The 14,413-nt window shown below is 49.6% G+C and overlaps 1 protein-coding gene across 19 annotated transcripts in view; it reads left to right on the top strand.

Moving 5' to 3' along the window:
• Nucleotides 1-14,413, top strand: part of LOC110489900 (protein scribble homolog) — a 101,910-nt gene that overhangs the window by 79,559 nt on the left and 7,938 nt on the right. For 7 of the 19 annotated variants that reach the window (XM_036944158.1, XM_036944167.1, XM_036944164.1 and 4 more), the window contains 20 exons: nucleotides 2,129-2,392; nucleotides 2,906-3,016; nucleotides 3,101-3,277; nucleotides 3,444-3,560; nucleotides 3,669-3,857; nucleotides 3,953-4,072; nucleotides 4,337-4,384; nucleotides 4,727-4,783; nucleotides 5,060-5,140; nucleotides 8,139-8,570; nucleotides 9,333-9,404; nucleotides 9,563-9,616; nucleotides 10,431-10,496; nucleotides 10,639-10,785; nucleotides 11,496-11,615; nucleotides 12,025-12,081; nucleotides 12,306-12,467; nucleotides 12,991-13,153; nucleotides 13,782-13,998; nucleotides 14,163-14,255. In XM_036944158.1, coding sequence (XP_036800053.1) covers nucleotides 2,129-2,392; nucleotides 2,906-3,016; nucleotides 3,101-3,277; nucleotides 3,444-3,560; nucleotides 3,669-3,857; nucleotides 3,953-4,072; nucleotides 4,337-4,384; nucleotides 4,727-4,783; nucleotides 5,060-5,140; nucleotides 8,139-8,570; nucleotides 9,333-9,404; nucleotides 9,563-9,616; nucleotides 10,431-10,496; nucleotides 10,639-10,785; nucleotides 11,496-11,615; nucleotides 12,025-12,081; nucleotides 12,306-12,467; nucleotides 12,991-13,153; nucleotides 13,782-13,998; nucleotides 14,163-14,255 — 2,747 coding nt within the window. The remainder of the gene's footprint in view (nucleotides 1-2,128; nucleotides 2,393-2,905; nucleotides 3,017-3,100; nucleotides 3,278-3,443; nucleotides 3,561-3,668; nucleotides 3,858-3,952; nucleotides 4,073-4,336; nucleotides 4,385-4,726; nucleotides 4,784-5,059; nucleotides 5,141-8,138; nucleotides 8,571-9,332; nucleotides 9,405-9,562; nucleotides 9,617-10,430; nucleotides 10,497-10,638; nucleotides 10,786-11,495; nucleotides 11,616-12,024; nucleotides 12,082-12,305; nucleotides 12,468-12,990; nucleotides 13,154-13,781; nucleotides 13,999-14,162; nucleotides 14,256-14,413) is intronic. The other 12 variants (XM_036944168.1, XM_036944172.1, XM_036944157.1 and 9 more) reach the window with 11 other exon arrangements.

Raw genomic sequence — 14,413 nt, 5'->3', positions numbered from 1 at the left:
TCTTTGGTTTTTCATGCCAATGTTTCAGTTGAACTGTTAACATACACATTTTGGTCATTTAGCAAGCACTGTTTTCCAGAGTGACTTACTGCATAGTGAGTGCATTCAACTATGTTGAAATGAAGGCTGCCTGTTCTTTTTGAAACTGGGACGGATGGTTTTGATCAGCTACTGCCGTAGTGAAAGACAACTCTTTCCCACCCCTGTTCTTCCATTTAGTTCACTTTTAGTGAAGGGATCATGCAACACTTACTGCAGCAAAGTATTCCGCTTCACACTGTTATGATCCCCGAGTCTAGTCCTGTCTTAAGATGAATTGGACTAACTTGGGTTCGGTCCGTGTCAACTTCCTGCAAAACACCACCAAGCAAGCACACACACGTTTGACAACCAAGCGCGCACACACCGGTTGCTCCTTCCAAAACAAACACCACTACAATGACAACTAACGCTCATCCCACTTGAGAGAGTTGGGCCTCTGCTTGTCCTGTGCCGCTGCTGCCAGCCCATCTAGGCTGTGTCCCAAATAGCGCTCTATTCCCTGTGGGCTCTGGTCAAAAGCAGTGCGCTACATAGGGAATAGGGAACCATTTGGGACGCAGCGGCTGGACTAACGTGACCTAAGCTGATATGTATGTGATTGACAGCTGAAGCCAAGGTTCCTGCTGCATGCTGCTTCACTGCGTGCCTCTTTTCTTTGGCATCGTAGTGGTGTTCTCATTCTGTAGCACGGTCTTGCCAGAGTTGCATGTACCCTCATGCCCATACAAATGACCATGGTCCATTGGCTGCAAAGATAGGGCCTTGATATGATTTTGTGCAGGCTCCCCCAGCTTTTCTATAGTTTTTTTTTTCCTGAACCAATCTCGATTCATTCAATCTCAACATTTGTTAACCTCAGTCACGTTTGTGTGCGGTGTGGTGGCCTCGTCTCCTATGGCTACTCCTGTCTCGTTCTCTGAATCATAACCGTTCCGCTTTCTCTCTCCCAAATCCTATTCTCCCTCCTCCTATTTGAGGGGGGGGGTCATAAAATGGCTCCATGAATGATTCTGTTTCTACCTACTCTCTGCTTCTCTTGTACTCTTTCTTTCTCTCCCCCCTCTCTATTTCTCGCGCTCTCGCCACCCCTCCCTCTCTCTCTCTGCATGGCCACTAATGCACAATGTGTCTCCTTGCCTGTTGGGTGTGGTGGGGGGGGGGGGGGGGACACTCTGGGACGTGGTAACCGCATGTATTGCCATAGCGGCAGCCACAGTAAGCATATCAGCCAATGGTAAGAGCCGGTACTGTATGGTCAGCGCTGGCTTCTGTTTGTCACTTGGACCAATCAGCCACTTTTTCTTCAATCACTCAGGACCTCGTTTATGTAAGTTTACAGACTGCAATCCATCCTCAAATTCCCCCTGCAAAGTAATAGGATAGTTGACTATTTCTGCAGCTTAAGACCAGGTCTAGGAGCAGTACTGAGATGGAGCTGTATCACTCGGCCCTGTAGAGAAGTATTAACGACGCTGCGTGGCGTTGCTCACTCAATCAGCCCATTTGGCAGTCATCATATGATGTTGCCCTCTGTGTTTTTCAGTGAGCGAGGCAACTGGATAGTATGGACATAAGTCTGGTTGGCCAAAGACTTAAATATAGTATATTGCGTTGACAGGACTTTTAGGACTACTTTTTGAGACTTTTTGAGATTTGGAATATTGGCGAAAGGGTTTCTCCTACTGTAGCTCCCAGGAGAAGCTCCTCTCTGCTAGCTTGCCCTCTGCTCCTCCCTCTCTCTCCTCTCTCCTCTGCTCCTCCCTCTCTCTCCGAACTGCCTCCCTTCCGCTGTATGGGTGTTGGCTCCTGGTGTCTTCAGTTCTCACCCACACACATGCACTCAAACACTCAGGTTTGCTTTGGTACGGAACATCTCAATGTACTATATTGAGCGATGATTGAGACAGTTATTTTAGTGATGATTTGCAGTTTTATGGCAACGTGATGTTCGTCTACTCCGTAATGACTTGAGTCTGAACACATGGCTGTCCGCCCTCACCGAGCCTCCAGACCTGAGTGTCACACACTGTGGTTGGTCAGTCAGCCTACTGATTCCCGCCCTCATTGGTTGTGCCGTTGGATTCAGATCAATGGTGTAGACATGACAGAGGCCAGGCATGACCAGGCAGTAGCGCTGCTTACCGGCACCTCCCCCACCATCGCCCTCCTGGTGGAGCGCGACCAGGCCGAGCCGGGCACCGCAGGGGGCTCCCCGGGCCTGTCCCGCGCCCGTGCCCACTCCCCCCCGCCCCCAGAGCCCTCCGACTCGCCCGATCAGGAGGAGGGCAACGACGACTCGCCCCACGGGACCCACCTGAGCCGGCCGCTGCAGGACGAGTACCCCATCGAGGTGAGACTGAGGGAGAGAGGGAAGATGGTACAGGGTGGTGGTTAGTTACCACGAAGGACCTTCAGATTTATTCCAGTTTTAATGCCTTCTCATTTGGCCTTTATCTCAACTGCTCTCCAGCTCCAGAGACGATGGCGCACGGTACGAAGACTTAGTCCTAACCTAAGTTAAATACTGTATGCTAGGATGTTTTAGTGGGGCCCAGTGAAATGCTGTATTATTCACTGAGTGAATAATACCAAGAAGTGGAGTCTGTTCCATTGACTTAAGAGCTTAGGCCTGTGTCTTGTCTCATTTACAAGTAGATATGGTAGTTCCATAGATGGTTTGTGGTCTTGTCAAATAGGGGGGTCTCTGGGTAAGGTATTGAGTTGAAATGTGTATTTGGTATTTGTCGTCTGTGATGTTTTGCTCCAGATACTGTATTTCTGGTGCCTCTGTCCTAGTCAGTCCCTGAAATAAAACTTTAGACAACACTGTTTACGTTAGTCGCTTCACTTCCTCTCCTGACAGGAAGTGATGTTGGTGAAGGCGGGCGGCCCTCTAGGACTGAGCATCGTGGGAGGCAGCGACCATGCCAGTCATCCGTTCGGCGTCAGCGAGCCTGGTGTCTTCATCTCAAAGGTGGCTCGCTCTTCTCTCATATATATTTTCCCTGCTCCCATGTTTCCTGGTTTGTGTATCTCACCCTCTGTCTGCCTGTGCTAGGTGATCCCACATGGCTTGGCGTGTCAGAGTGGGCTGCGGGTCGGGGACAGGATACTGGAGGTGAACACCATCGACCTGCGCCACGCCACCCACCAGGAGGCTGTTAAAGCCCTGCTCTCCAACAAACAGGAGATCCGCATGCTAGTGCGCAGGGACCCCTCACCGCCGGGGATGCAGGTGACGTCTCGTAAACACACATGTACACGGAAATAGGCCTACGCACACACACACACACACACACAGGCCTATGCGCACGCACACACACACACACACACACACACACACACACACACACACACACACACACACAGTCCCATATACTGATCTATGTGTCCCTATACAGGAGATAGTGATCCAGAAGCAGACTGGAGAGAAGCTGGGCATCAGCATACGTGGCGGTGCCAAAGGCCACGCTGGCAACCCTTTCGACGCCACCGATGAGGGCATCTTCATATCCAAGGTACCTTTAGGCATTACGTCTTGTCTTTCTCACCGGGTCAACCCCAATATAGATGGGTTTTCCCATTAGTGGTATTGCCTTATCCCCCCCCTGCATTGCCCGCTGTAGGTGAGCTCCAGTGGTGCAGCGGCCAGAGACGGCCGTCTGCTGGTGGGCATGCGGATCCTGGAGGTGAGCAACCACAGCCTGCTGGGCATGACCCACACGGAGGCCGTGCGCGTGCTCCGCGCCGTGGGAGACACCCTGTTCATGCTGGTGTGTGACGGCTTCGACCCAGGCAACGCTGCCGCCATAGAGGTAAGGGAAACTGACCTCCATTCCGGGTTGTTAATGACCCTTAGTTGCAGAGTCGGATTCAAAATGGATGCTGTGATAATTGTGCGTCTTCACAGGCGTCGCCGGGCATCATTGCCAACCCGTTTGCGGCGGGCATCGTGCGTAAGAACAGCATGGAGAGCATCTCCTCTATAGACCGAGACCTGAGTCCCGAGGAGATGGACATCCTACAGAAGGTGAGAATAATATGACGCAGAAAGCAGGTGTGAGGTTCTGCTCTCAGGCTACAATGGATGGTGGTCGGTGCACAAGCCATGACCAGATAAAACCAAGGAGGCAGAGATGCAAAAATATACTACATTTAATCCACGCTCCAAAGAATAACACAAGGTGCTAGTGCAAAGTGATTAACAAAATAAGGAGCGTATGTTTCCTCAAACGCATAACAGAATGGATGCTCGTTAATAGGAAACAGTTTGACCTAAAAATCTATTTCCTAGGAGGTGGAGATGGCGCGAGAGACGTCCCAGTGGGAGAGAGAAGAGGTGGTGAGTGAGACTACGTAGCCAAGTCCTCCCTCGCATGCTTTTTCTGCTACTGTGGCAAATAAACGGAGCACTTTTCTAATGTGTGTGGGTTCTATCCTTTCTCTCCTTTTATCTTCTTTCTTACCCCCACCCCCTTTCTCCTACCCCCACAATGTGTCTGGGTCGTCCGTACACCATCTCCACTCATCCCACCTCCACTTCATTTCTCCATGCTTGTCTTTTTGCCTATTTCACTTTCCATCCCACCTTCACTCATTTCACCCTCATTCTCTATAATTACACGTGTGTGTGTGTGTGGCTGGGTGTCCTCCTCCTCTCCACCTCCCCCTTTTCTCGATGAAGGAGCGCATGCGCTTGGAGCGTGAGGAGGCTACTCGCCTGCTAGAAGAGGAGACCGAGGTGAGACTGATATCCCCTGGGCCTCCGAGTCCTCAGCTCAACCAACCATCTCCCCTACCAGAGAGGGGACATCTCCAGTCCGGAAGAATTTACTATAATATTTGGATTGGAATGTTCTGGAAACTTGTGCTTCAATACATATTTATGTAATAACGAAGTAGCTTTGGTCAGTTACTGAGTGACACATGAGAGTAGTGTGACAGGAAGTGTTGGTCGTCCGTCCGTCCGCCCCCCCCCCCCCCAGTAGGTCTGACACTCAACCTTCTGTTCCCTCAGAACCTGGGCACTGGACCTCTGAATCTGGACTACCGGACGCTGGCTGCACTGCCCACCACCGCTCTGCAGAAGGTCAACAGGGTAAGTTGAAGTTAACAATTTAAGGATTTTACTTGAAAGGTAACGCAACCCCCATTTTGTTGATTACGGTGAAATGATGAGGTAACTCTTATATAGCCTGTGATTCCTGACTAAGGCTGTGAAATGTCTGGGTTGAAATGCCTGGACTTGTTTGCTGATTATCTTGGAAATGGCCCCATTGCGACCAGAATAGACCTCCCTGTGGAATCTGCCCTGTTTATCTTCCCAGGAAACTCTGTGACCAGAGGCCAAGCAGGTGCCTCTGGAGGCCAGGGGGAGAATGTTGAAACTGCCCCCCCCCCCCCCCCCCCCCCTCCATGTTCACAACTTTGACTCCTGCGTTTCTCGCCAACGTCTTGGGCATCCTGTCTAGCGTACGCCAGGCCCAAAGAATCGACAGCGTCTACAATGCAACCTAACCATTCCGTTGAATTCTGTGACGTGATGATGAGGAACTGCATCCCAAAACGGGATCCATTTGTATTGTTAATGGAGACGATTACTGTTGCACTGCAGGTTGTGCTAATGGTGCGTCCACCTTGGCATAAAGACATCGCCTAAAGAAGAATAGAATAGAAGAGCGAGTACACGAAGAAAAACTAAAGGCTGCACAGGAATGTACATCATCTGCTGGGATGGAGGGAAATGATGCTGCCAAAATGGTTGGTAGCTGGTACAGTAAAAAGCACTGGAGTCTCTGGGTTGATTTGGGGGAGGGGGACAGCTGCCCCCAACACCACCCAGACTCTGCTCGGGTTATTTTAAACCTGGCTGAGATTGGAGTCGGAGGGGTGCGGGCAAAAGAGGGAGGGAGAGTGTCCCAATGTGTGTTCTCGGTCATTCAGTCAGTGTCCCTGGAAGAGTTTGGTCTGAGTGAAGCTACGACTCCCCTGGTCCCTCCAGCCCACAGTGAGTATAGGGACAGTGCCAGACAGACTGCGGGTCGACTGTGCTCTACTTTGTGTCTTTCTCTCTTTGTCATCTCTTGTGCGTTTCCTTCCTTCGTCTATTCCTTCGTACATTGAGAGGCTCTCTGGACCGTCTTTGTGTCAGTTCTGTGTTCCAGCTCCATGTGTGAACGGCAGCCATTTTGCTAACGATGTAAATGACTTAAGGATTTATGAGCTGACAAGGTGCTGACTTTGGCCGTCTCAGGCCGGTCACTGTTTTAGAGTCTGCATAGATAAATGAATAGGCAAGGCTATAGTTTGACAAAATTGCTATTTTTTTCCCCCTTGCTTAGTTTATAGTAGGGATGTGGTTATTGTATTTCGAGCTATTTGAGTTAGATGTTTATTTTCTCTTTATGCCATAGTGGTTAGACTCCTTTAAGCTATTTTACTAAGCCATGGGGCTTTTCTGCAAAGGCTAAATATATATACATATGTGTGTGTGTATATGTATGTGTATATATATATATATATACATATACTCCTGCAGCTGTTCTTGCATGGCTATGCATTACATTTGGAATGAGGACCACTGGGTTCAATGACCAGAAGATTATTAGTGCTTCTTGGCATTAGAATTATGCGGTAAACAGGATTGTCTCGTAATTAACCTTACTTGGCTCCAGCCTTTCCCAGGGCGGCTGGGTAACGTCAGTTGGCATGTTGGTCGTCTCCCCCCCCCCCCCCCAGCTGTCTTCTACTGTCTTCCAAGCCTGTGCCAAAAGGGTACGTGTTCACATTCCACCCCAGCGGGTGACCCCACTGACCTCCACTACTATAGGCGGCATTTTTACCGGCATGTCCGCCAAGACAATGTGTCACAATTCAAGACTGCATGTATTCTTAGTGACGCCATTTGGATTGTCACGACAAGTCAAGGCCATTGTCGTGGAATGCGCGTGACCATCTCGTTCTGAAGTGACTAAGCCTCGTCCCACTTTAAACCATGGCATATTTTGCACATTACATTTTGAGTTGATCGAAACCTGTGTTGCCTGTGGAACACACTCTGTGACGCCACGTTCTGGTTAAAAAAGATTTGTTTAATCCAAGGACCTTAATCCACAGTTGTGTGCGGTATTGTATCTAGTTACGCATGAAGCCCGGCATCGTGGTTTGCTTCTGTAATGAGCTCTCCGTTGTCCTGTATGTGGAGTGTATTGAGGCCTGATTCGTAATGTAAGGAGTACACTGGAGCCTATGTGTATTCTGTCCAACTGTACTGATGGCGTTTTGGTTTATTGAAGACGGTGGCAGGGAAGGCTGCTCCAGTGTTAATGTGAGCGTAACTACAAGGCTAGATAACCCTTTATCTTCTGGTATAACGGGAATCAAGAAACTCCTCTCCTTCTCCCCAGATGAAATGAACTGTCACATGGGCTGTGCTCCTCCCTTATACACTGAAAGCCCTTCTGCATTAGAGATGTTTTGCGCACGACCTGGACGGTAGGCATTTGAGATGTGTGTGTAGGGCTGAACATTATTCCAGATATTCCGTTTGGAAAATTCCCAAAATCAGAAGGGAATAAGCAGGAAATCCGGGTTTTCCGGAATACCTGGGGACTTTTGGCAAAGTTACTGAAATTTTGCAGCTGTATTTTGGACGCCGACTAGGCTGTGGATGTGTCGTAAGGCACTATGTGCTGGTCACACATGGGTTTTGTGTTTGATGGCTCTGATATCTGGCCTGCCAGAGTGTCAAGTAGGTCTAACTCTGAGATTAGCTGCGTGTCTATTTTAGCATTTTACACAACACTGCTCCCCATATCTGTTATCCCATCTGTCTCCACCTCCTTTTCCTCCAGTCTTTATCTCATTTCTTAACCCGTGGAGATCAGTCTCCATCTCTTATCTAGCTTGGACCTTACCTTCTGTTCTGTATTTCAACCTTCTCTGTATTTCCCTCGTCTTTATTTATCGGTCTCTTTCTCTTCCTCAGTTCCCTCTTTCCCTCTCTGTTCTGATTTCTGTTTTCTTATGCCTTTATCCCTCTCTCGCTCTCGCGCGCTCTCTCTCTTGCTCTCTCGCTCTCTCTGGCTCCTCCTCAGTTCGCTCCCTCTGTCTGTGTGACTGCCTTCATGGAGGCCCCCCTGCAGACCCAATGTTCTGCCCCCTTAGAGCCCCTGGGCTTTGGCCTGGGGCAGCCCTCCACCTCCCTCTACCACGTGGACCCCCATGCTCTGCCTCAGTCCTGCCCCACTATGATCACAGAGGCCGAGCACCTCTACATGTCCCAGCACTCTCCCAGTCCCGCCATCACCTCCTTCAATCAAGAAGCAGCTAGACAGGAAGCCCCGCCTACCGGTGAAGATGAAGAGGAGGAGATTCTGGTGGACTCCCAGCCAATTAACTTCAGTGAGAACCCCTTCCTGGTGGCCAATCGCAAGGGAAAGGGCCGCCCCCCCTCGGAGTGTATCCTATCAGGGCCTCCCATGGGCTACGGGAGCGGCGGCAAGTTGCAGCCCTGGTTGTTCAGCAAGGCAAGCGGCCTGCCTGCGTGTGTGGGTTCTAGCCAGCATGGTGTGTGGCACAGTGTAGGAGTAGCTCTTCCCTTTGTCTCTGTGCACCAATAGAAATGTTTCAGATAAGAGTTTGAGAGATGTGTTTTTGAGTTTTCCATTGTAACTTAACCATTAGGGTAATAAACTGATCCGACTTATTTTTGTGCTAATCACCAACCAGCCAAGTTGACTTGAATGACCGAGATGTGTAAAGTCACCAGTTTTGATGGATGTCTCCTTCACTAACCCATTGAAAATAACCATGAGCAATTGAGCATGTGACTGTTGGAATTGAGATGGAGAAATGTCCTGCTATGAATGAGTGTGGGAGTGCACAGCGCAGCAGGGACTCTGCAGTGACAACGTTTCCGCTAGAAGTCCTGGACTGGTAGGAATGTCCACTCAACAGCTGCGAGGAGGAACTCGAGCCTCAATCCTAAACATCTCAAGTATGAGTTTGAAAGGAACGGTAACCATGGTACAGTAGAGACACATGCTAAAGTGCATGGTGCCCAGCGGTAGCTGCTTGTTGACTGAAATGAGAAGTGCATGTGCTCAAGGACATGTCTGCTAGTATTTGCTGCACCAATAGGGTTGCAACAATCTGGTGGCTTTCCCAGAAGTCCCACTGTTGTCCAGAAATCCTGGTCTTAAGTGTTCCACAATAAGCAGGAAAGTAAAATAGGTAAAAGCTGGGACAGCTGCTAAATCTCTCTCTGTCTCTCGCTGTGTGTTGTCTAGGCACCCTCCACTGAGCCCCCCAGGACAGACAGTCCCATTAGAGATGCCCCCTACTCACCTAGCACACAACCGGTAAGTCCACCCCACCCCCAACAAATCCTCTCATTGACACCTCTGCTTTCATAGCACCTATTCATGTTTTTCCATAAGTCACTTCAGAGAACAGGGTAGATGGCTTTGAGGTACCCTACCTGCTGGTTCACCCTCTTCCTCCCTCCTTCCCTCCCTAGCCCAGTGCTCATTCCTCCACCAGTTCCCTGTGTGCAGGCAGGGAGACCCGCTTCGTAAGTGGTCTGTTCTGGCCTGGCTTTGTCCGCTCAGCTTCCATAGACTACCACCAGTAGAGTCTGATCCTTTTGCCATTGTGTCAGCGGTTTTTAATGAGCTGTACTACAGCAGAGCTATACTACATGTGTGACTGCTGAGCTTGCCATAGCCACTTATTACTGATGCTTTCTCTGCTTCATGCAGTATTCGACTGGTTGAAACCCCAAATGGTGCCCTATTGCCTTTTTTATAGTGCACTGCTTTTTACCAGGGCCCATAGGGAATAGGGTGCAGTTTGGGATGCGCTCTCTGTTTTTGGAGACTCAGATTCTCTCCCTGTTCGGGACCCTACCCGAAACCTGAGCCTTTTTTAATTCTAGCTTGGCTGGAATGTGTAAGGAACCCTGAGCTTTGCAGTGAAAACGATGTTGAAATATGTTCAAGTATTGGAATGTGTTCTGAGCTACTGCAGGTTGTTCAGTTTCAGAACAGATGTGTTCCAGAATTCAGAGCTAGAGTTAATTTTACATCGTCAGGGTAGTAGTGGCGAAAGCGTTTCCATTCTGCATGTATGTTAGTGTGAGAACCATGTTTTTTGCCATGCCTGCATCTTGAAAGCGCCAGGGTGAAATATCCTCTAGGTAAAGATCTAGGATCAGCTTCCCCTTCCCCAGTCCTAACCTGAACCATTAGTGGAGAAAATGGCAAACTGACCCACGATCAGCATCTAAGGGCAACTTCACCCTATGTTGAAATGCTAGCATAGGGGTGTGTGACTTGTCATGTAAGCCATCGTGTCAGCTCCATGCATTCTGCTGTGTTTTCTTTCAGGCAAGCATTCATTTCCCCCAAAGTGCACTGCCTGCCAAGAATAACTCGCCATTGAGTCCCTATGAGGTATTGACCTTCGATCTAGCACGTATGGGGGCAAGATCTGTGCTCTCATTGTCTTTCATTGACAGTAAGCATTCCTAGTCCTTTCGCACTGTTGAGACTATATTGAAGTTGTTAACATCTTTGTTGTGGTTTTCCCTTCCAGACGAGGCCGGGTTCCATCCAGCCACTCTCCCGTGGTGGCGGGCGGCCAAGCACCTCGCCAGGCACTCCGGACGGGCACAGCAGAGACGGGCACAGCAGTCCCAACCCCTTCCAGCATGGCCCCTCCCCCATCAACTCCCAGACCTCTGTAAGACCCCTCACCACCACGTAGGGTGAGGGTGAGACCCCCCCCCACCCCTGTTCTGCTGTCTCAAAAACTGGTGCCTCACTGACTCACAGCAGTGTCACGAATGCTAATTGCCAAAAAAAATGTCAACATGATTTCATACCATTTCGGAAGCTACTTACCAAAGAGTTTGAACTGGGTCCCTGTCCCTGCATTCATTCGCACACAGGAACTCAAAGTAATAGCGCTGTTGTTGAAGACAAGCTCTGTGAAAGTGGACCTGCATTCTCAGCCTAACTCGCTGCGACTGTAGCCAGAGCCAACCAATTGCACGCAGGGGAGTTCTGGAATGTTTGTTTCAATCCATCTGGTGATTGGGCTAACCCCACAGCATCAACCCTCAGCTTTTAGTCAGCTATGGGTTGAATCTCAACCATCTCCCAGTTTCCTGTATATAAGGTTATTATCGCTGCCGAGTTGTGCACATTACCTGAGTGCCATAGCTTCAACAAGGCAGGCACATCCTCATCCGCCCAGCCCTACTGTCTGTCTCGAAACATCCCCCTCATGTCATGGTCTGTCTCCCACCTACCTGTTCTTCCACTTTCTTCTTCAGCTTGGCTGTTTTATCTCATTGTCCCTCTCCTTGTCTTGTTCTGTCTCCTCCTCCTTCCCTATGGCTCCTCCCACTTCATGGACCTCCCTCTCTTGCCTCCTGACCCCCCCCCCAGCTGCAGCCTCGTGCCCCCTCCCCTGACACAATCGATGAGTTCTCCCTGAACCCCAAGCAGGCATACAAGGCGTTTGCCGCCGTGCCTCACTCGCTGGCCATGTTGGAGCCACCGCTGCAGGTAGGCAGGTTGCCCCGCCCATGCACCCCCTGGGTCCCAACAAGCATGCTGTGGTGATCGTCTTCACCGTTTGGTTGTGTGTGTCCCCCACCCCCCATTTGGGCCTGTAACTGTGGTCCGTACTGTGTTGAAATGTACACAGCGGCAGCTCTGTCGTCCCGGTGCTGCTTTTCACAATTCACCCTCTGAAAACAATCTTTCGGTCATCAGACGCCTGTAGCTCCTGTGCTGAGAAGTCCCATCCATTTTAAATCCCATCTCAACCATCCTCATCACCTTGCCTGCTTTGTGTCCATAGAAATAGAATCTGTGATTCTATTTCTACGTTTGTGCCTCTTCACTGTGTGATGACTGGGCCGTTCCAATGGCTGCTTCCCTCTTACACACTCTCTTCTGTGTCCACCAACAGGACCTGTATGGCCAGAGGAACAACATCCAGTCCAACCTGCCTTCTCCTTCTCTAGAGGTGAGCCTTTGTACCAAATTACAATACATGTTGTAGGTACAGCGTTAATGACCAGTGTGTTTTTGTGTTGTCTGTGGGATGTCGAATGAGTTCGAATGGCAACACAGGTCGGAATGTGTTCCAAGAAGTGCAGATAAAAACCTGTATTAAAGTGACATTGGCGGTTAGTCATGTCCCGTTGGGCTGACACTCCGGTCACGTGACAACTTCTGTGGCTCTTTCAGCCTGAGCTGAACAACGAGGTGTTTGAGGATGAGGTAGAGGGGGACGGAGGTCTGGCAGCCCACGTCTCTCCCCGACCCTCCCTCTCCTCTGACCGTCGGGACTATATGAGTCTGGCAGCAGTGCCACGCCTCTCCAGAGCCTCAATGGACATGGTCGTAAAGGTACCCCCCCCCCCCTCCCCGCCCGCCGTGCGTACCCGTAATCGGGCTCAGATCAAGCTGCGGGTCCCCTTCGCTTTGGTGGTGATGGCAGTGTCTATATCACTGTTACTTACATAGAGATGGGGTGCCGGTGCTACATTTAGTGTCAGAGGTAGGATCCTGTCAATCAATCATCCTTCTCAAAATGAATCGTAGCTAGTGGTGTTGGGTTGTGATTCAACTGCCTAATTGATCTTTTTCCCACCTACTGCTTGACAATCAATGAATACTGTGCTGAATATACTGTAAAAACTTCATCTTCAAAACTGATTATTCTCAGTTCAAAATGGTGGTTTATCTCAAATCTGCATGTTTGGAAATAATTGCTGTGGGATCTTGCATGTGTTCACATTTAGCACTTGGTTCTGCACGTCAAACCCTAAATGATGTCGTCTTTGGTCCCCGTGGCCATTCCAGAGGGCGGTGTGGGTCATGTTTGAGGACTGTTGCTCTGCCTCCATCCTAACCCTCCTATCCCCTACAGACTCCATCTCCTGGGGGCAGAGACAGCCCAGAGCAGCGCTCCTTCAGGGACAGACAGAAGTACTTCGAGATTGACATGAAGCAGCAGACGCCCGACAGCAAGCCCAAAGGCCGCGTGTCCCTGGTGGGAGCAGATGACCTGAAGAAGATGAGGGAAGAGGAAGGTTTGTCAGCCAGCCAAATAATACCCTTCACCAACTTCTAGGGGCGGCAGGTAGCCTAGTGGGTAGAGCGTTGGGGCAGTAACCGGAAGGTTGCTAGATCGAATCCCCGAGCTGACAAAAAAAAATCTGTCGTTCTGCCCCTGAACAAGGCAGTTGTCCTAAGCCGCCATTGTAAATAAGAATTTGTTCTTAACTGACTTGCCTAGTAAAATAAATGTTAAATTGAGAATTTAAAAAATATATAACAATTATAGGGTTGCATGTTTCCAGAAATCCTGTATTGGAGGATACTTAATTAGTTGCTTATGATTCTGGGAATTTTAGATTTTTTTGAGGCGGGGGGGGTTTGGAAAACCTGGGAATTTGGGGAAAGTTGCTCTAATGCTACAACTCATTTTGGTCAGATGGACCAGTGGTTCCCCAACACCAGTCCTTGACTACCCGCAACATCACACATGTATGTTGCCCCTGATAAATCCACCTGTTTCAACTCCAGGGCTTGTTGATAAGTTGAATCAGGTGTGCTTGTTCATGGCTACAACAAACAATGTGTACTTGTTGGTTGAAACACTGAGACCTTGATGAATCTCATCCTAATGGAATTCATTCTGCACCACCACCAAACCAGAGAGGAGATTTGAGCAGCGGGCGCGGGAGTACCTGATGGATGACGATGATGAGGAGGACGACGACCTGGTGACGCAGATGGGAGTGTTGAAGGCCACGGGCAAGGTGTTGCTGGACGGGGTGGAGTACAAGGTGGAGCCTGTGGCCACGCCCCCCAGGCACTATAACACGCCCCCCAGCTACAGCGCCACGCCCCCTAGCTACTGTGGCAGCTCAGGGTACAGCCTATTCTCTTGTTAGGAAATTAACTTTAAATCAAGATGAATTGATTGCTCATTATAATTTTCAGATGTTTGTTTGGAGTAATGGGAGATTATATTGTGGAGTTTTTTATTTTAAATTTAGCGTATTAATCTTCCCTTATTTATGGTTGTGCCAATAGGCCCTCGTCAGTGGATGGTAAAGGAGACTCCCAGAGGAATTCCTTAGAGGAGAGCTTCAGGTTGGATCAGCAGCGGCCCAACTCCATGACTGGGTAAAGACAACCTAACACTTCCTGGATTTTAAGCCATATCCGTGCGTGTGTTGATTATCAGCATCATAGTCTCTGCAGTGGGACGCATCTCCCGAACTTGTGTGACACTACCGAGTCACCTGAAGTGTGTGTGTGTGTGTGAGAGCAGTGTGTTTTGA

Source organism: Oncorhynchus mykiss, chromosome 15 (genome assembly GCF_013265735.2).
Source record: "Oncorhynchus mykiss isolate Arlee chromosome 15, USDA_OmykA_1.1, whole genome shotgun sequence".
NCBI lineage: Eukaryota > Metazoa > Chordata > Actinopteri > Salmoniformes > Salmonidae > Oncorhynchus > Oncorhynchus mykiss.
This window is presented reverse-complemented; position numbering and strand designations above follow the sequence as displayed.